Source organism: Ascidia mentula, chromosome 5 (genome assembly GCF_947561715.1).
Source record: "Ascidia mentula chromosome 5, kaAscMent1.1, whole genome shotgun sequence".
NCBI classification, from domain to species: Eukaryota; Metazoa; Chordata; class Ascidiacea; order Phlebobranchia; family Ascidiidae; genus Ascidia; species Ascidia mentula.
The window spans coordinates 10,722,772-10,744,946 of NC_138570.1; the positions used below are offsets into that span (position 1 = coordinate 10,722,772).

Below are 22,175 nucleotides of genomic sequence, written 5' to 3' on the forward strand. Positions count from 1 at the left end.
CTCTCGCAAGTGTGACGACATAATAGAACCTCTTTTCCAGCGCAAAGATAAGTGCTGGCAAGGTTGGAATTTCGCAACCTTCTTCTCTTTTTTAACTCTCGATCTCAGTTTTTCGTACGCCTGCTCTCGCCGTCGCCCGGCGGAACTGTTTTTCACAGCAATCCATTCAATGCAGTGATCTGTCGAATTCAGTAAACTGCTACAAAAGCCACTTTTAGATTCGTTTCGCAAACTTTCAGACATTTTTTGCGTGCAGTCTTGTTGATATAACGATAATTAATAACTTTATGGCGATGTAGTATGACAGAAATTCCGGGGTTGAAGCCTATTTAACGAAACTTTTTGTTGAAATGTTCTAATCCAAATTCAAGTATAAATACATCAGAATATGTAGGTGTGCGAGCCTGTTGAATGGTTATGCAGCGGCTAATGGATAAAGCCTATTTTGAGTACCATGCAACTTAAATTTGCATTAGGGATTACAGCTAAGTAAACACAGACCGAATCGTGTAAACGCGAGAATTCGCACGTCCCCTTTCTAAAGACATGGCCGCCCGGAGAGAGTGACAAGCACAAGCGTGCTCCCCACAGCAGCATGGCGATTTAGCACAACACGTCAGCGTTCGTTTGTACAGTTGCCATGCCTGCTGAGTAATTAGTCGTACACCTTGTTGCTGGCCCACAGTGGCCTAAATTGATGGGTTGTGTAACAGTTTTGCTTGTGTTTTGGTAGCACTTACTTGATTATTCTAATGCCAAATAGAAGGTTGTATGAAACAAGCAAAATTCATTTACATCAGTACATTGAAATAAACATCACATACTTCCCAGGTAACAACTAAGCGCACTGCTGCCACCTGACGGTACCAAAAATATGTATATTTTCTCCATGCAATACCCAGGGTTTAACTGGCAATACGCAAGGACATGCTGACATCATGGTAAAGGATTTTAGCTTTAAATGTCTCAGGAGTTGTTAATTATTTTCTAGTATTTAAAAGTTCATCCAAAAATTTCCTATATTTATATATTTTTTATGTGCATCAAATGTGGTCAGCTTCAAAATGCGGACAATAACAAATAATACGAAAATTCCGTTTTAGTCAAAAAGCGTCAACAAACAGTGACACCTGTGTTTGCATTATTTTCATTCCGTGACTGAATTAAGAATTCCAATAATCGGATTAGGTGACGTTGATCGTTTTCACATGGAAAACAGAAGCATAGCCACTGGCTAATAATGTATTGGAAACTGTAAATTTGAAAGTCACGAACCTTCATGTACAAGTTTGACTTGAATAATGTTAATGAAGAACTGAAGTACTTCATGTTAAGAAACTGATGTAAATGAGAGAAGTGTACAACTCATGCCAGTGTTAAGTGTCGAAATATGTTTATTTTCTCGTGATGTTTTATACCAGCGTTATTTTCTTCCCTTGTAAGGCTTCATATCAAACAATGTAGAATAAAGCTAGACTTTGTGCTGCGACCATGCTTGAATAAAACGAAACTACAGACGCCCCATGTGAGCTCTGCTGAGATTGACTTCGGAAAAACAAAACCACTAATTAGCACAAAAATGAAACAGCATCAACGACAACTAACAGTTTACAACGTCTAGCGTATCTTGTCATTGTTGTTTTCTGTTCTTTGTCAGTCACTCGCTTTCTGTTGGTAACTTAATAACCGTAAAAACGGTGTTGCAACCTTACGACTCTGTCTGTGTTTGTTTAATATTAAATCAAACGGTTATTATCAGTGGTAACAAAAGTGTATTTTGAGAGAATAAGAAACACAAAAAGTTTGCGCCACAAACCAATGTGACAAATAAATAAACGAACGTATTCAAACATATGAATAACGAGAAAAAAAGAAAATATCGGCGCAAACTTTTAAATGCTGGTGCCGGAAAATGTTCCAACACGCAACAATAAGCAAACGTAAGAATGTAATTTAACTGATTACAACCAAAATATTACATTAAATACGACTTACATGTAAAAGTAGTATGAAATGTAAAGTTGTTTTGAAGCAATAAAATTTGCTGCCCGGTTTACGGAGAAGCTGTTTGTGTTTTAACGAGGACGGCTAAAATCAACAGGTTATCAAAATCTTGTTTAACGCGAGAAAATATCTGTACAGGCAGTGGTGGGAAAATTAACGCAGTCAAATCACAAGAACAAACAATTTCGGCTTTGTATAGAGTCTATAGAGTCGACGCTGTATTATCGCAGCATGCATCAGATGTGTTATACGTATAAATACCTCATAGCCTGAGTTTATATAAGTGTACACGCGATGTATATTTCATTGTTTGGATAGGTAATTCGATAAGATACGTTATCATATCGTCAAAGCAATTTTTGCAATAATAATATCATCACAGCTTCAACTTACAATTTGGTTTCCTGTACATGTTAACATGTTTATACTATATTTACTATACTATAATTATAGTATTTTGTAACAAAGGAACAACAAGGGAAGACGGAAACAGCGCGAAAGTGAACTTTCAGTGGAAACAGCGGTTTCTGTCTCTCCCCAATCAATTACCTACACTTGCAATGTGCGAGTAAGTTTCGAGAGTGACGTCACCTTTGAGCTTATTATGCGGGTATGCTGATGGACCTTAGAAAATAGAAAAAAATCAATCTGATGTTTCATCGTAAGACAAGGTGGAAGTGGCGTTAATCACATCGTTTCATCGAAACTATGCACTGGCTAAAAATACAACCGTAAGCGCACCAGTTGAAATGAAAACAACGTCGTTTGTGTGTCCATATTATATATATATGTATGTATATATTACGATCGCCCTTAAGCTTACATTGCCGAATCGGTGGTTGGTGTCGTTGGTTGCTCTTGACTTCTCTCTGTTAGATTTGCTGGAGATTCGAGCAACATTTCGAGCCGTTGGTAAATATTATTCATGTTGGGACGATTCTTTGCATCGAATGCCCAACATTCAACCATCAGTTGGTGAAGGCAGATTGGACAGTTCTACAAAAACATTACGAATTTTACCGGTTTGTTTGGGATCGCAAAAGTTAACCTAAGCTAATAATCCAACCTCTACAGAGAGCAAATATGAAGGATTATGCAGAGGAGCGGAGGTAGAGAGAAAAACAAACGTTTTTGAACAAAAATGGAAAACCTAATACCAAAGTCTGACAATAATATTTAAACTAGGTGCATATGAATGACGCATATCGAGGTTGAAAGCAAAATCGGGCGAGTGTGGTAATAACGCGGAAACTTCTTGTTCGTTTACGGTGTGGGATTAACCCAGGTGACTCGACAACAACGCAAGTTTAATACTGCCCACTCCTAACCACAGTTAAATCAGAGGTGGCAATAGCGTATACGTGTTTTCGCGAGGACACAGTGGAAAACAACAACTTAAAACTTCCAACTTTCCCACAATATACTTGAACTAATCTCAAAGGTTAAAGTTATCAAAATAACAAAGCGCAGCGAGGATAACAAAACAGCTGTAAGTTTTTCGAGTCAACAACACGATGAATAGGATTTTAAGTATTTGCCAAGGTCCGTTTCACAACTTACGTAGGGCGCAGGTAGCCTGTATCCTTCATCAATGGATTCGATGACTTCCTGGTTGCTCATGTCCCAATACGGCTTCTCACCGTATGACATCACCTCCCACATGACGATGCCGTAACTCCATACGTCACTTGCCGACGTGAACTGACGGAAGCGAATGCACTCGGGCGCCGTCCAGCGGATTGCAATTTTTCCACCCTATAAGTAATGAACAACAACAGAAATAATATTTACTTGTTAGTGTTGTGATCTGTAAATGTTACAATGGAAACATGGTTTATAGAGCTGCACTTTATCATTGATACGATGCTTTGAGGTTCTGTTACCTGGGTGGTATAAGTTGCGTGTGGATTATTTTCCAACGTCCTTGAAAGCCCGAAATCCGATACTTTGCAAGTTAAGTCGGAATTGATCAGAATGTTTCTGGCGGCCAGATCGCGATGAACGTACTTCATACAGGAAAGATACCTCATTCCACTTGCAATGCCTTTCAGCATTTGAATGAGTTGAAGAACCGTTAAAGCGTCGGTGTTTTTCTGCAAAAATGTGTGTTTAAAAAATTATATGTTGTCGTTATCTACAGTATATTGCTAACAAATTAAAATATACAAATTGTAACCACCATCTACAACACGAATGTGGATGCAGAGATATTTGTATTTTTATTCCACATTTAGTGACGGTATTTTCGTACAAGATCAAAGAAAAACTTTTACGTCCCACCACACAATTTTGTCTTTTAAATTGATACTGAAAGGTTTTACTGAAAGATATAAGGCCACACAACAAAATAAATTTCTTTGCGCGGTTTGTCCTTATTGGGTAAAACGTGTGGTCAATCTGGCGCATTTCCTCGAACGGTTGATTCGAAAAGGAAGCTGTCAAAATGGTTACCTTCAAAAAGACGTCAAGTGATCCATTCTCCATGAATTCAGTCACGATCATCTGTGGACGGCCTGCAAAAGTCATACAGACAAACGTCAAAGCAAGTTTACTTCCAAGAAAACGTAGTGAGAGTAAAGGTGCGAAGTTGAGTGCGATGAAGCTGGCTATCAAATGGCGAGTTGCCAGCAGTTTAGGTTAGGATTAAGTGTCGAGCGGGTACAAGTAAACACATCAAGCGAAACCTGGACGTTGGTCACGTAGTAAAGGAAGTTCACAGCTGCGAATTGCAACAAAAATGGATATTACCAACCAAATTTATGCAGGATTATACGAATCATTTTAACTAATACTCGAAAATTATATTTGAGTAGATTGGCTGCGCAAAGGCAAGTTTAATACTGATTTTCAGCTCGCAAACAATAAAATATTTGATATAGCCCGCTGCATAGTTTGCGTATACGCCCCTCCGTCCATCAATGAACTTGTTGAAAGGGTAAGTATTTGCGGAATCGCGATACGATCAATAAATACCGGTGACTTGCTTATTGCACGTTGACGGTTCGACGAGTGGTTAAACAGTCAAAAGTCCGTTCACCTTGCAACTGGTTTGGTCGCCAAAAGTGCGAACCCGATTTTTGGCGAAGATAACCGTCTGCCATCAACCAATATCGCTTCCGCCTCTCACAACATAGTCAGTCACGATTGTGGGACAAACACCTCGAGGCGGTTAGATGCGTCTTACGCGGATCAAGTAATTTGCTCAAAAAAATCTCGCAGTGTTGGAAAGGTTGTGGGAGCTTCGCAATCAGATAAGGTCGAAAACTTCTTCCGCTCGGCCGCACTTGCCGTCGCACTGGACGAACGCGTAAATACGCGTGACTCAATGACGCGTTTAAATGCCACGACGCAAGTTCACTGCAGTGACACGGGTCAGCTAGGATTGTTTCGTAACAGATTATGTGGAGCCTGAGTGGTTTTTGAAATTGCGAAAGAGGGTTGCATGTTTGTTGTGTATTCATTGGGTAGTTTAAGCAAACTTAAATTGGTAAAGAAGATGAAATTGTGAAAGAAAATGTCACCATCCTAATGAGAGTTAATACACAAATAAATAATTGGGAAGTGTGAAAATAAAGATGTCGTTTGTAGGTGGATTTGTTTGCAGGAAACACCTTAATATACTTACTTCTGGTGACAACACCCTTGAGTTGCACGACGTTCGGATGAGAAAACTGTGCCATTGTTGACGCCTCCTTGAGAAAGTTGAGTTGATCTTTTGCGTCTGCTCCCTGCTTCAATCTCTTCACAGCAACACAAACTTCGTCACTTCCACTGTGAAATGATCCTCTACAAACCTCCCCGAATTCTCCTGAAATATCGAGAAAAACCTTGTGAATATAAATCAAAGATCGACCGAGCCGTCGGAAGCACAAGACGGAAACCAAGTTTTGCCACAGTTTACATTGAAGTGTGTTTAAGTATAAAATACCAGGCCGCAAAGTAATCCGTCCAAAATGACATTTTTTGGGCCCAGTAAAGTTTCAAATAACAATGTTGGTCGATTGATTTTATTTTTGTCATGAAATCAAACAGTTTGACAATATTATATACACGGTATCATTGATATACCTCGTACATAGTACATTACCCCCCAACAAATGAAGGAGGCGAAGTCAATTTAATTTAATTTGTCATCTAAACCTACCTTGCCCAATTGTTTCTTCGATTGTTAAGCTGGAAATGTCTATTTCACAAGAATAATCACGAACTGCTTTATGGGGGTCGGGATATTCCACATAAATCCGATTACCGTTCGTCGGGATGTTAACTGTGAAAGCACATCCTATGTTATCGTGGGAATAGTAACAAACTGATATAAATAACATCAACAATGCAAACCTATCAAATTGTCGTCCCTGGAATTGTTAAACGGGATTTTTTCGTCAGATGTGGATTCTTTGCTCATACGTTCTATGATCTTTGATTTTTGTCTGTGGACAAAAAAACAGAAAATAGGGTTATTTAACTGTGTGCACAATTCCTTAACTATTTTTCAAAATATTCTGCATGTTATTTCATTTACAACAACCATTAGCAAAAATACAGAAGCAGAAAAATAAACAGGAATATAACTGAATCGTTGGGATCAAAACAGCGTAAATGTACAGAAGGATATAGCAGTGTACCTGTGGTAGTAATAGACAAGTGCGGACATGACAAGAGCCACAACGCAAACACCAACACCGACACCTATAATCAACGCGACTGGTGACGAGGTTCGATCTCCAGCTGATGGATCTGTTTATAAAATAAAAAAATATTCGTCAACAACAATTATTCATGAATTAAAATAAAATATTTTATGTTAATCTTTTTGCTTATGTGATATTACAGCGTAAAGGTTTATCATTTTAGCCTGAGCCGCTCACCCTCTTTACTGCGTGCGGTGACTGGATGACCGAATGGTCCGTATCCGACAGAGGTCGCTGCACGCACACGCACAGAATAAAGGTGTCCTGGTATCAAACCATCTACTGTCAAGGAACGATTGGTTGTCTGCAAAACATTCAATAGTGTAAATATTGACCAAAATAAAGCAGTGGCGAATCTTGTCAAAAAACATGTGTTTTGGTGAAGTTTCTTGTGACAAGAAATTATGCGTTAGCTTGTTTAATGTTTGTTACTTGTATGACATAACTTCCCATAAAATTGCAGACCAAAACAAATGCATAAAATACTGCACAAACCTCGAATGTCAGTCGTGCCTTGTCATCCTTTATGCTTGCGGCGAACTTTCCATTCGTTACGTCATCGCACAAGATTTGGTACTTGGTGATAATTCCATTGGGAAGCCGAGGTTGAGACCACGAGAGTGTGAAATTATGCGATGAGGTGGAAACCAAGCGGGTGTTGGAAATCTCGGATGGCGCTGAAAATGGATAACGGGAAGTTAATGCAGGGGTCAGCAGTATCATATACTACAGCAAAAGGTTTCGGGTTACCAGAATTATGCTGTCCTTTCTCACTCACTCGTTAATTGCATTTTATTACTGATAACAGCATAGTTAATCGGTTCAGGTCGGATTCGGCCTTATTTAAAAAATAAGCAAAAAAGGCCACTTGCGTGGCTTCTATTTTGGGATGTTATCCTCCTGATATTGGTGGCAATCGCATTCCAACCCGGTAGAGTCGCGTGCCGTGCGAAAGTGTCAGCTCGAAAGTTCTCCCGCGATGGACGAAAAATAACAACAAACAAACGCGAATACCGCGGGCTTACGCACATGACACGCAAGCTCCAAAAGGTCACCCGTCGTAAACCGGTTGTAAGCTCCTGGTCACAACACGCGCGTCTTGACCATCAAATTGACCATTTCTGCCGGAAAAGCGAACAGAACCTTGACCTAATTTTTATGCGTGAAATGAATTTTACATTCTGCTGATCACACCCCGATCATTGGTTCACGGTTCTGCCCTAAATATGTTTCGCAATGACACAAACTTTATTTCATTGAGCAAAATGAGGGTTCTATGAATGAAAATTGAATTGACAAAATAACCTGTTTATTTTAATGGTTGTATTTATTTGTCTAGTTTTACTTTTGTTATCAAAGTCTTACCCATACTTTTCACACATAATTATTATTAGAACCGGCAAAACGCAGGAAAAAAATCGAGAAACGAACAGACCTCAGTCTCTTAAAGGCGTGGGAAACGTGGCTGAGAGTCGGGGGTTGGGTAACACAGACAGTTTGGTTTTATTTTGACATTATCACAAAAGTTTCAGTTTCAAGACGAGTTAATCTAATTGGGCGAGCAGCCTTTTCCATAATGAAGTGTTCACGGGGCTTCGAGTCGGTCGTCGGAATTAGGTTTCAAATGCATTTGTCTGTGCCAGCAGCTACTTCCTAACTTCTTCGGTCGTCTCGGGTTTTCGTTCAGCGATAAATAAATGTCATTCTAACGCGCTTGGCCACCCCGGAGTTGTTTGGAGTTTTGAAACTTTTGAACTTGAAGCTTACGCAGCGTTATATTTTGTAAGAATTTATGATTTGGTGTTTTCATCGCAAGTTGATCATATTTTTATCCAACATTAATAGAAAGCACAAAGCATTTTGAAACAAAAACTATTAGAGAACGAATAGATCATATATAGAAGTTCTGAATGACATATGAATTGAGTTCTAAATCAAACAAACATCCCTATACCTACTATATATAAGGGTATTAATTAATGTTAACACTAGCAAAACTCCCTCTCCACGGACGTGCCTGTTATGATTCAACAAGCCTCACAAGTGAGCATTGAACCAAGGAATGCAAACGCAAAGATCAACCAACTGAGAGTGAGGAGGACCCAACAACTTTGCAACAAGTCGCTTAAACAAGGCATTTTGAACAAGGGGCCTTTGTAATTTAACCCCTTCTTTAACAGTTGCAAAACCCAGTGGGTTGGTGACCTAGAACATCGACAATGACCCGGCTGTTTACGTCTGAAAACGCAGATCATCATGGTATACTGAGCGTACCTTCCCACACAACTGAAGCTTTGCCAAACATTTCAAAACAATCGGTTGCGAAAAGTCGCTTTTAAGGTCGTGCTTTGGTGGTTGGTTCACTGCACGCGCCATAACTTCGACTTCAGCCTTGGATGGGCAAGCATTTGGTTGTTGCAATTGGGTGGTGAGTAATGCAAACTTTGTGGCATCAAAATGTAATAATGTAAATATTCAAAACGTGTGTTTTATCTTGTAGGCAAATTAAAGAACAATTGCAATTTTCTTTTGCCGATAAAACCAAACATAAAAATTCGACCTGTCTATTTATGTACTTTGGATCAAATATTTATTTAAAGCTTCGCGAAGATAAAGATCAGATGAAAAGGGACAAGCAGAATTCAAACTATGCACACTGATACGATCGTGCCGTGATGAAGCACTTCAACTTTATACCGCAAATATGAAGCAAGAGCGAGGCTTCATTCCCGTGTTTGAGGTCGTCACATACCGAGAGGATACTGCGAAATGAAGAAATATGCGCGGTCGTCTTATCTGAGAGTGGGTGGTTACAACAACTGCAGATACGACGCGTTTTTCCGCTTTGCCCTATGAGGTAATAAAACGATGTACTGACAAACATGCTGATGCTGAAGGTTATCGCAGGACAACTGGTGCCATGTCTTTCAGGGACAACAATACATTAAGTCAAAGTAACGGAGAGGTTCAAAATTCATGTGTGTCTGAGAAAAGCACTACAAAATGGAATCGCGTAATTAAATATTTCGGGTCCAAACTCTTGGAAAAATATTCAAACAACGTGACGGGATGAAGAAAGTTAATAATTGGAAACTAAAACAAGAAAAACATTTAAATTCGATGAACACGTCAGGTGTCCGTCTGCATTGCCGGACTTAAACAAACAGTCGCATTGTTGGGCCTCAAGCGGTTTTGACCGGTTTAATCCGGTGCGACGCTGCTGAACGCAGCAAGCAAGGCTGCGCAAGCCCTTTTCGCGCTTACACTATCAACAGAGTTGCACGAAGAAAATCCGATTAACCCAGGGGCGAACTCCGCATATGCAATATTCAAACGCCCTGCAAGCTAATATTACAATATAAGCGTAAAACCACCCACGCACACGTATAATGCACCTTCACGTCACGCAAAAACAAGAATGTGGACTTCTATCATCAATGAAAGAAAATCAGGCCCCACTTTATAATCCGTTAGATTTCTCAGGTGACACGCGAACTTGGCAGCGCGTATAGAGTGTCGCTAAGGCAGGGATTATGAGTTTGTTTCCAGTTATATCTTTAAGCAAATCCGTCACGTTCTGGCGATTTGCGTCGCGAAAAATCAGCACGCGCGAGTGCAATGAAGATGTCGGATTAGCAAAACTCGCCGCGCGAGCGAAACCAAAAATAAGTAAGCGACATTCGGACCAACGTGAACATGCATTAAACTTTCAAATAATCCGAGGATTTGAATTCTACTTCTGTAATGCTACGTTCAAGACACGACCACTGACACAAAAGCCTGAAACGCCAACTTTTAACTCTTAACGAGATGTGATAAGAACGACTGAAATATTTATGCATCGGTTTGCAAGAGCCTATAGTGCTTATTTAATTATTGTGTTTGCAAACAAGAAAAGCTCAGTAATTGGTTGATTGTCTTACCTGCTTCTTCTGTGACGATTAACACTAGAGCGCGTGCTGGAGCAGTTTCACTGGACGGGGTAACACCATTCATCGCGAAAACCTGTTCAACATAGAAGTGATTAACCACCCGTCTGGCATATGGGGCCGGAATTCATGTAATACCACAGCGTACTTGTGCAAGGTGGTTCCCGTATGTGTCAGATGGCAGAAAGCTAGATTGTTTAATGCACTTACCCTGCTGTGATCACGTCACCTAGTAAGCCTATTAATGCGCCCTCTATCAGACAAACAGGATCAACAAGACGTATATGCGGTAAATAATGCAAAGACCTGCGGGGACGACGGACGTAACAGGATTGTTTGAGCTTCGCCGGTGGTATTAAAAATACCGTCTTAGTGTGATACGGGATTAAATATAACTGGCAACATCAAAAGAAACGTGTAATTAAATAACGACCTGTGGGGCTGTTAAATAATGAAAGGTTTTTTTCTAATTCAGTTAAGCGCATGAACGCTTCTACACGTGTATATAGCACTTGATGCAGTCGGTATACGCGGTTTGGCCGGTTCAACGGAAATTCGTTTAGTCGATCCGTTGCTCAATTGACTTCAAATCTAATCACGGCGCGAAGGTGATGGATTGAGTAAGTCAAGTTCTGAGCAACTACGCGTCGCTTAAACCCAAGCCAACTCGATCAGGGAGACACGTCGCCCGACCTGGACGTCCAACCGGCGATTTATAAGAGGTATTTTAGTTACCGCTATAGCATCAATATTTTATGTGCAGGAGATTAGACAAAGCGTAAGGAGTTCCGCGCGCGATTAGTAAATCGAAGGGGTATGGATCGGCGACAAGTTATGTCGTGTCACTCCCGTGGAAAGGAATGTTAACCTTCAACCACCCGCTCAGGACATGCCGGGGAGGAAATTACGAAAATTTTTTTAAAAATACATTAGAAGCCTTTACTAATAATATTTAATTTTTTTTATTTTTTCATCCACAAAACCGAAGTCAGCAAACCTACAAAATAATGTAAACTGATATTTACAGCCGCTTTTTTAAAACGTATGGAGATTAAGTATTGTTGTTGAGTGTTTTAAATCGTTCAAAGCATTCAACACCTACAGGTCTACGTCGATATACGTGCAACAACTTGATTAACAAGAATGACGGCTATCGATATTTGTGACTAACTCATCAGTTGAGATTAGTAAAAAGAATCGTTCATTTCTGCTCCAATTATACCGATTTACTTATTCAAGTGTGTTTTGTTGACAGTTCTAAAATTGCCAGTTTAACTCATGCTGACCCGAACATATTTCCTATCACATATACAGCTTCAAAGTTTGTCAGAATCTTTTCGTAAGTTAATTTGAGCCAACCAAGCAATTTTTAAATCGCATATGCTGTGATGTGGTTGATATATACAGATACAGGTCGCATACATTCGTAAAATTTCAGCCATGATTTGGTATGAAGGTAAAGGACAGGTGGCATATGTTGCTTGCAATACCGGTTATTGTTTTATTGATTTCAACCGCTGCTTCGTTCCCGAAATTACCGACGTCGCAGGGAGTGGGTCAGGCAATATTGCTTCATGTGGCAATAATCGCCACAAAAAATTGCAACTAATAAATTGGTAGCAAGTCGTCCTGTCCGCAAAACCCTGTTAACTTTCCCACCGTTTTTGTTTTTTATTATTTTTTTTTGATGGTGTCGCTGTAATGATCGGTTTACACTGCAGCCTATCACCCTTGTTTGTTTTATTGTCCACGTGTGGTGGTTTCAGCTGGGATCCACTCACTTCTGCTTAAATATGCAAAAACTCAACCAAAGTGAGGCACACTTGGGTGCACACAGCATGGCAGCCGCAATTGGGAATTATTTAACAGTTAAAAAAAAAGGCTGTATTCGGCATATCCTACAAACCATGAGCCTTGCGCAGGCCGAACTATGGTCCTGTGTTTGACCTTACCTCTCAACGTAAATTGATTTTGCTTTAGAAAAAACGTCATTGAAGAAGTGAAATGTAAAATTTGCTTTTCGAAACAAGTGATTTTTTTTATAATTTTACTAACATTCCAAGAAAAATTTCGTTCGTAACTTTTATCTGTGTTAAAAGTCGACTACCGAAAATCAGTAAATTTTGTGGCATGCAAAATTAACCAACACCAAGCGACATCTGACACGTTTGTTGAAGTTTAAAACACATTTTAACAACACCGGCACTCCCTCGTCGCAATAAATTATACATGTTGAGTGTGTGCAGGTAATGAACCGGCAACTCGCAAATGGACAGTGAGAGAACGCTAAAAGAAAATTGACGATGGCAATTTCCTTCCATGTTGGTGGAACGCATTTACGTGAACCCAAAATCGTCCTTCCCCACATAGTCAGGTAATTAACTATTAATACAGGAATCGAAACTAGTTTATCTGCTGTGGACGAACTCTACTGCACTGCGACGAGTTCGCTTACAGAGTGCCTGTGGTCGTGATTTGATCACTCGAGACGTGTGGAATGTTTTGGTGGATGCTGAGATCATCAATATACTCGAAATCCCATGAGACGAGAGATGGCGAAAACAAACAACACACCACTGATTTTCTCAACATTACAGCAGCCGGGGCCGGAAGATAATACATATTAATCACATTGCCATGGTTGAACTCTCTTATTTGACAATGAAGATAGTTGCGTTTAAATCGAGTGCATTACATTTGGAACAGGAATAATGAAAATAAACCAGATAAAAAATAATTACACTTTCATTTTTTCATGGAAGACTATTTTTACCTGGAATCGATAATTGGAGAATGGTTTGAGGCCGGTCACCTTTAACTCTGACCCCAACATCATGTGGGGTTTTGGATTGTAAACAACGGTCGATTGGCACGGGTTGCAATTTTCAGGATTGTTATTTTCAGTTGACACAGATTCACATAGGTCACATGTAACACTGGAAATGAAAATTAATTGTAAAAGCACAAAGTGTATAAAAGTGAATCACGTTTTGTAATATAGTAAAGAAAACAAGAAACCTCTCACAAACATAATGGAAAGTTTTTTTTTAATTAGCCTAATTGTTCCAAATTGCCAAAGTTGCAAAACTAGACGAAATTTACGTTTACAAAAATACAAAATGAGTTGCCGATGTCTAAAAAATCAACAAATATAAAAAGATTCTCACATTTTTTAGGTTAAAAAGTGAATTATCAGCACAACGCAAATGTCAAGTGCTTTCTGGTGGATGACAAGAAGGTTAGAAAAATACTCGTTATCAATTTAATCCCCGCTCGCATTCTGCCAAACACACACTGGCAGTACATTCGCGGTGGAAAATTGCAAGTACAACTTGCCACAGCAATTTTCGGCGATTTTTAACTCTTAAAATCCATCAACAAGAACCTAGTAGGAGGACAAGCCATGCGTGAAAATTTATCATCACTTATGTGCATAGAAAACAAATATAACTTATTGTCTTAACATTAAAATTCGATTTTTTTTGTTGCAATATTTGAACACAAATAAAAGTTATACATTAAAAATATGTTTCTGACAAATCACATTTTCTCTCCATACGGTGCATGGTTAATTAAGAATAAACGTTGTCTGGTTTAGAAAGGGAAAAAGGGCAGGTAAATCGAAATCAATACAAATCAAACCTTGACCAAATTACCTAACAAACAACAGAATAGGCCATCAAGACAAACCAATATATTTTTGTTCAACTTTCTCACTTGTAATATAAATCGCTTCTACCCCCGTCGTTAAGAGGTGATCCCCAACTAAGTATGAGTGTACTTTCATTCACGTGGAAACTGACGTTGGTAGGTTCAGTTGGGGGTTCTGTAGATAAAACAAATCTTTAAAATACTTTCAAAGTCACAATAGTTAGGATCATATGCCTAAACTTCCCAATTTTAACCACACAACGAAACCATCCACCCATCACATCCGTGACTGTTGTGGAAAAACCGCGCACGGCATTGTCATGTTTTTTGCAATGTTGCGGTAAACACAACGGTTCGTTTTAACATGAAGACAACATACTTACATTATTTAAATGACAAACACAGTCGGTTGAAAGAGATTTAACGATAACACAGAACTTCGTTGTATTGGCCACAGAAAATAGTGTAAACGGATTTGTCTGAGTGTGTCGTGGGATTGTAAGAACATACTTATTGTTTGGCATATATGTGTTGTTAGTAACGACGATTGGTTACATGGTTTCTTAAAATACATTCAGTTTCTGTTTTGACGTTTATTATCAAAATCGAGGGTTATTGAGTACGTTTTGAACTTCGCAACAAACATGTTATATAGCCTACAGATAAGTGAAGTCAGTTTAGTGTCGAACTTTACTTGGAAATTGTGGCGATGAATAATGGCAAATACATTAGCCGGTTCGGTCGGCATATTTGCCAAGCACTTGGAAGGGTAACCCTGAAACGACCCATTTAAGTGGCCTTGCCACTACTTAGCACAAATGGGAACTTTCATTCATGTCTACAAAAAAAACGAAACACTAATATCAGTGGAACAAAATTGTGTGGACATAGAGTTAAAAAAGTCGATTGTTAATACACACTTGTGCATGGGAAATGGATGTCTTCGAGTGGCGTTCTGTAGTAACCCGGTTCACAGACGCAGAAGTGTGAAGCCGCCTTCATGTTTCCTGGCGACGAGCTCTGCGTGGCAGTAACCCCAGCGCTAATACTGTGTGCAGGGCATTGCGCACATTCCTCGTTGCCGTGGAAGCTCTTGTACTTGCCCAAACCGCATACTGCAAAAGAGATTAAGGTTGTTGCAAATTAATCCTATGAGCAAAACGCACTACTGGGAGCGTTATAACACACAATTGGGAACTTCAAAAGGATTGGTCGCAAAACTTAATTGCCATCCTCCTGGGTAGAAATTAATCGAGGACTGACTGTTAAGTTGCTGGTCACTATCATAAAGCTCTTGAAGCAATGATGAACAACTTATCCCAGGCTGAGAAACGTGTGAGAAGAGATGGCTATAAAACTTTAAGCACTACTCTTGCTAATGTGTCCACAACCTGTCATAACACGGACAAGTTTAAAAATGCACATTTTACATTAAATGTGTGAGTGTCAAATAATATACGTAAGTGGAGTTATGCAATGTACTGATAAAATTAACAGTAAAAATGTTTGAATATTTATTTCGCTTGTTATTTGTGTGTGTTTTTTTCAAGTTAAACTCCGAGACAAAATATGAAGTTTACTTATTGGCTGCTTGTTTAGTTTATGCGATACGTTGATTGTATCGTTCTTGAACCAATGCAGTTTTAAAGGTCTTCTTTTCGGTCATGGAAACCACTACAAAAGATAAGTGGGCATGGAAACAGGCTTCAGGTGCGACAAATATTTTCTTTCCGAGTGGTATGTGACAAGTGATGGGTGTCAGATGGCAACAAATATTTGCTTCAGGTTTTCAAGAGCACCGAAGCTGCGACCTGTCGGTCAGTTCGGGGTCAACGACACCAGGACACGCGTGACGCGTCGAGAATTAAATCGCTTCCGCCACGTCTACATGATTCCAGTTAGTTTTCTGATGTGGTTTGGCGTGCTGGGTTGCTTCGAGCGAAAGGGGTTTGAATAGGCGTGTGTGTATTTCTACCAGTCATCGATTTGCTGTCGCATTTGCTACCGCTACTCAAAGACCTCGGTTCCGTGCCCGGCAAGACGATGTTATGTTGTGATACAGTTATTAATTTTACTCCATGGATTTAATGTTTCATGGACGAAAGTCGTGTCACGGTGATAGTACATTAGTGTCCGAAACTGCATCAAAAAATATTATGCCAATAGGAGATAATATTAATTATTTATATTAAACATGTTTTTTGTTTTAAGTTCGAAACAGAGTGCTTTAAAGAAACTAAGTTCGTGAAATTCCAATTTCAAGCTTGTTTATTGTTTTTTGAATGAAGCCAATGTGTTCCGTTGCAACGCGCTTGGAAAGGACAAAAATATCACCACAAGTAGCTCCAGCGAATCAAATTGGCGGTTTATTACATAAGGTGTCGACAGCCAGGAGTGTCGAAATTTTCTTTCAATGTAAATGTCATGATATATTGCGAACTGTTGACAAGCCCACCTGAAGCATTGAAACAAGTTCCGCGTAAAGAATTGCGAGACGGGCGCGAATATTTAAATGAAAATCCATATTTTCACGTCTGCGGTCGCATGAGTTCAGTTCAAGACCGGACAACATGTTTTGTTGCTTGTTAAAACGCAACAAGAAATGAAACCAGGCAACAAGCTTTTGTGGAAAAAGATAAGATCGATGCAACAGTGCGTGTATTGCGATATAAGTCGGCGCACCATGCGATAACTACGACGGCGGTGATCGGGCGTCAACGATAAGCACTAAAACCTAAAACAACATTAGCACGGCGCCCTTGAAGCTTTCCTATCTCACCCACTTGTGTGGCATTACATCACCGAAATTAAACTCCTTTCGCTTCACCAGGGGCTACAGAAACATACTTGGGCTTGTATCGAGACGGATTGTCTGAGACCGTTTATGACGTAACAAGGGCGGCTTGTGACAATTATGTGAAGGAATGAGACAAGTTAGCGGTTTGCCGCGGGTTCGTGTTACCAAGGAAACACATGTGTACGTGTTTTGGCTGATATAGATCGCTTCGGGAGTGTAAATCGCTCATGTGGAAACAAGTCATGTCATTGAGCACGCACACATACAAGAATCCACTTCCCAAGCAACCACCAACAAGTGTTGCCAAATATAGTATGTCAAGGTAAATATGACATACCGCCATATTTTTAATATTCTAAGAAATTTTGTTTTCAGGTTTTGACAAAAGCCTAGAAATTTCCAGACAAAAAAGGGCGCAGAGATTTAAACAATTCCATTGCAACTCTGAGACATTTGCGATATTTTGAAGCAAAAGCCTGAAAATGTCCCATCAGAGTCAACTACGTTTGAAAGTAGGCCTGGGAATTCGCTTTGGCCAAGTGAAGTTGAAAAGACGAGTCCGCAGTTACGCTCAACAGTTTGGTCGCATGGGGTTTGCAGGGGCTTTCAAGCGAAGCCTGCGCCTCCGTAATTATCATCAAAGGAACGGGTTCCGAAAGCGGGTGTGAATTTGTCGCCAGTGCATTAGGATATGAGTTGGTGGTGGGTCGGGCACATATCAAAAAGGCTAAAGCAAGGGTTTTTTGCAAAGTTGCATTAAGGATGTACTTAAAGTGGTAGTTTTATTTGGCTTGGGCTTCAATCTTCACAAAACACTCCGCGTCAACAAAGGATTAGCCAGACGCTTGTAAAAGCAAACGAATTCCTAAGGCGACAAAGTGAAAGTGTCGCCAACAAGCTACACACAGTCGCCACACCAGACACAAAATTCCACGTTGAGCTATTTGTTGATACGGTCATCAGAACCTAGGCCATGGAGAAACAGGTCTTTCGCCGTCATATCAAGACATAGCGTCGCTTTGTGTTAAACGTTGATCTCCTATCAAGCATTGTTTGGAAGTGGAGAGGGGTCGAGACGCGTGTAAACAGGTGACGCTAATATAGCGGCGGAAGGGATTGAGTTTCTGGCGCGTGACACCATGGTGTCGCAAGCGGGGGTCCATGGGAAAGTGACTGGGTGTTTTTTTTTATAACCAACGTTTTTAATGACCTCTGAATTGGGCTTAGTTTGGGCGGTAGTCGTTTGGCATCAGGAAAAGAAACACTAAAGTCCACAATAAATAACGCGTGAACCGGTTAATTAGTCAATAACTAAAGGAACCAACAAACAACCTTAAAGCATCACAAAGAATTTTTTTTCTTGCAATATACACGCCTTAACCGAATACAACGGCATAACTTCAGAACGTAGTATTTACTACTGGTAAACAATGTAAAAGGCAATATCAAGTAAAACGACCTGAAGAAGGGATTTAGTGACGAAATTGAACTCCTTTCTTGACAGTGGGCGTCGTTTAAGCCAGCTGAATCGAGGGAAGGGAAACGCACCACTTGACTTGTGCGAGTTTCGTGATTAAAAGTAAAAAAACCCAACCCATTGGAAAGGAATGTTAACTAAGTGGGAAAAATCTCGCGTTTCAAGGAACAGATTTCGATACTTCGGTGTCCAACATACACAAGAGTTTTGCGACGAGCCTTGCTGTGCCTGATCATGCCCGGACAAGTCTGCACAATCTCCAACAATTCGCATATAATAAGAGGATTTTATGTGCGTCCTATTCGGTAAATCTTAAGCAAGCATGACCATTGTATTTTAGTTAGGGCTTCACGGACCTTGTCGCCAAAAGTATCTAGAGGTTTTGGTTTATCATGTTACGCCATATTTGATAGGCGTGAACTAAAGAACAAATAAAGTGGAATACGCGATGGCTATCATGCTAAGAAAATAGCTCACCATTTGTGAAGGTTAAACTACAAACGGAGGAAAATAGGAGGAATATTATAAACTGCTAGTGCGATAATCGCAAAGCGAAATCTTAAGCGCTTTGCTTTAAACAAACATCAAACGGGATGAAGTGGAAATTGCCATAGATTGCCACCAGGATACAATGAACAACTATCCAGGCAAAGAATGTATTTTCGACATTAGGTCTGCGTGCGTCGTGTCGTGATAAGTGGCGAAGAAATAATGTGTTTTTATCTGAAAAATGTGTACGTTCGAAGACGACCTTCGATAATCGAGTGCCACTCGAAATTCCTTCGCTAACTGTACAGGCGTAGATAATTACACAAGAAGCGGCAGCAGTAGACGTACCTTCGCAAGTGGTCAACAGGCTGTTGGCTTGATAACCGGGTTTGCAGTGACACACTCCAGTCCGCACCTTCCACTCGCCCTTGCTGTTGCAGTAATAACGAGGCGCTAAGATGAAAAACACATTAATTTATCCATGTCCTAAAAGTTCCAATTTGTACTTTTTCGCGAAGACATTTAAACGGCGTCAAGACTAATTTCTGTGCAAGTTGTGCTTTTTGAGTCAATGCAAAAGTAAAATCGATGTTCATTATCCGAATTAACAATTCGGTCTTTTCGAATGTTAAACAAACATAAATTACTTGTTAAACTAGTTGCTTTCGCGTATTCCACGCATTTTCCTTCCACTTCTACCAGTGATGCGACGTCATTTCCGGCCACAGTTCGGGAAAAGTAAGCGAGGGAGTTGGTGATATTTGGACAGTAGTTGGAATAAACGCGTACTCTCATTAAAGACATACACGCACCTTTGTCTTGTGCAGCGATGTAAAATCCGCGCCTGAAAACACATATTCACATTTCTTGCGCAATATTTGTGATATTATCTCTATAGTTTCATTTCGAAAAAAGTAATAAATAATGTATGAAGCCATTTCGAAAAATATATATTCAAAAGTTACACAACAACCTATAAACCCTATGATCGTGAGTGATTAATATATTGAAAGGAAAACAGGACAAAACACTTTCAGAGAAACGAGGTTTTGGGTTCAGAAAACATAAACCAATTACTTACTTCTTGAGGGGTCCGAGTGTCCAAGTTTTATAATTTATGCCCTGTTTTCTGCTGAACTTGATATTGCTGAATCGTTCACCAGCAGCTATTGTGTCAATCTTCACGTATGGATTTTCACGCCAAGGCGGGAATGTACTTGACGACTGGTCGCTATCCGATTCGTAGTAAAACAGATTAAAAGTCTCGCTGCATCCGGAATCAAGCTCCTCGCATTTCACCATGGCAAATTCAACGTCGATATAAGCTCGCTTAGCACCCCTGATTTTCAAAGAGAGATGTTCAGTGATGGCGGCTGTCTGTTCATACTTTTTAAATATCTTCTATAGTTTTAGCATATCGTTGACAGCGTAGTGCCAAACAATGGGCTTTAAAAATAAACAGGTTGGTTTGCGGTAAATTGTGGATACGATGATGGCAACAGGTTTTGTTTCTCTCTCGCGACTTTTGCAAGAGACCCTTTAAAACCGCGCGTCAAGCTGTTATCTGGAACGGACGGAAACAACCCATAAACAAAGCAGCGGCAGATTTGGTGGCGCTTACTTGGATTCGATGTAGGGAGATCTTATCCAATTGCTGGGATTAGGATTTGCTTCGGTGTTACAAACTTGGTGATATCGAATGGAGTCTTGCTTAAGGCTTAATCCTGTTAATTCCTCCCACTGAAGAAATGTGAATTAAAAATATTTTATCGAAGAATTCGGATTCAAAAAATCTTTTATCGGCAAAGATGTGGCTTGACATTACAGCACTTTTCAATGCAATAAAGTTTCTGTTTGCAAAAATATTGGTCACTTGTTACGTTACAGTTTGCCTCTCTACACAAAGTTAGTTTTCAGATTAACGTCAACATTTCAATATGTCCTTCCACAAATTTACTGCTCTAATTAACCTAATGATACGCTGCGAGGCAATAAAAGCATTTCTCACGGCACACATTGTTCCGCCGCTTGCGACACGCCCATTCATGCGGCAAAACCACGCTGCTTCATTTGTTCGATCAAAACACTTACCCCGCCACGTTCCGGGTATTTTGTCCACAGCAGATCGCTGGTGCGAGATTTTGTGTCATATAATTCCTCTGCAAAGACAGAGTGTTGTTTATTTTAATTATAGTGATGTGGCCTCCGCATGCCAACCATAGTAAAAGATCGCGAATGTGTACACTGGGACCATGTTTGCTTATTTTAGCCTAAACCGGTCCAGACCCGAAGAATGTTGGGCGAAATAGGAAAACCAGTCATGCGAAGCAACCGTTTATGCTGGTGCTCAAATTTTATATCATAACCATGTAAACATTAGACTTGTGTTGCCTTGAAGGTAGTTTATGTCAAATTGTTTTCTTCTATACCTAATAGTAATGCACCGTCGCGTTACCAAACCAACATACAAGTTTTTTTTTAAATCACAACACAGTAAAAATAGCAAAACTTACCGATATTTGCTCTGACCGTAAGAACATGTTGAAATAACAGCAATAAAAACTTCAACGCAAATCCAAGCGTATTAAAGGTGAAAACGTTCATTGTAGCCTACAAATACAATCCACGATTTCTGAGGTGCCTTGGCGCTGTGCTTGATCTGATCTTTGATCTTTTTCAGGCAAAATGACAGTAAAATGCTGGTAGGCTTGCTTAACTGTGCAAATACAGAAAAGTTGAGATACAACGAGAAGCCCGTGTATTTGAGCACACAATAGATGTCAAAATCAACGACGAACTACGAACGTTTTCCGTAACGTTGCATTGTTTACACTGTGAGTAACACATATGACAGGAAATACTAAATAAATGGGTCGAAAATATGTGTCACAGTCACAGAAACTGCACTTCATTCATAAAACTGGCTAAAATGTGACTGGCACACAGTCCTGCGAGTACTATTTTGCTGCTTGCCCTAAAACACAACGCATCTCATCGCTCTCCAACATGTAATCGTTCTGTCGGCGCTTCTCTGAAGCAATCGCTTGTGGAGACCACCTTGCGTTTCGAAAAAAAATTATCAGGCACGCGTCTGCTCAATCAAGCGTAACAATGATGTTTTTGACTCTCTTCTGCCG

The 22,175-nt window shown here is 39.9% G+C and overlaps 1 protein-coding gene across 1 annotated transcript; it reads right to left on the reverse strand.

Moving 5' to 3' along the window:
* Positions 1 to 1,758: 1,758 nt before the first annotated feature.
* Positions 1,759 to 21,750, reverse strand: LOC145901970 (ephrin type-A receptor 4-like). The gene is made up of 21 exons (XM_082989795.1): positions 21,552 to 21,750; positions 21,130 to 21,197; positions 20,660 to 20,778; positions 20,120 to 20,377; positions 19,686 to 19,882; positions 19,387 to 19,491; positions 15,196 to 15,390; positions 14,342 to 14,450; positions 13,398 to 13,560; positions 10,619 to 10,700; positions 7,191 to 7,372; positions 6,873 to 6,999; positions 6,630 to 6,741; positions 6,343 to 6,434; positions 6,149 to 6,271; positions 5,630 to 5,812; positions 4,456 to 4,517; positions 3,888 to 4,097; positions 3,565 to 3,759; positions 2,828 to 3,000; positions 1,759 to 2,628 (listed from the first exon to the last, which is right to left on the reverse strand). Exons 1-21 carry the CDS (start codon positions 21,640 to 21,642, stop codon positions 2,607 to 2,609), a joined length of 2,868 nt encoding a protein of 955 aa, XP_082845921.1. The 5' UTR covers positions 21,643 to 21,750; the 3' UTR covers positions 1,759 to 2,606.
* Between the last annotated feature and the right edge of the window lie 425 nt (positions 21,751 to 22,175).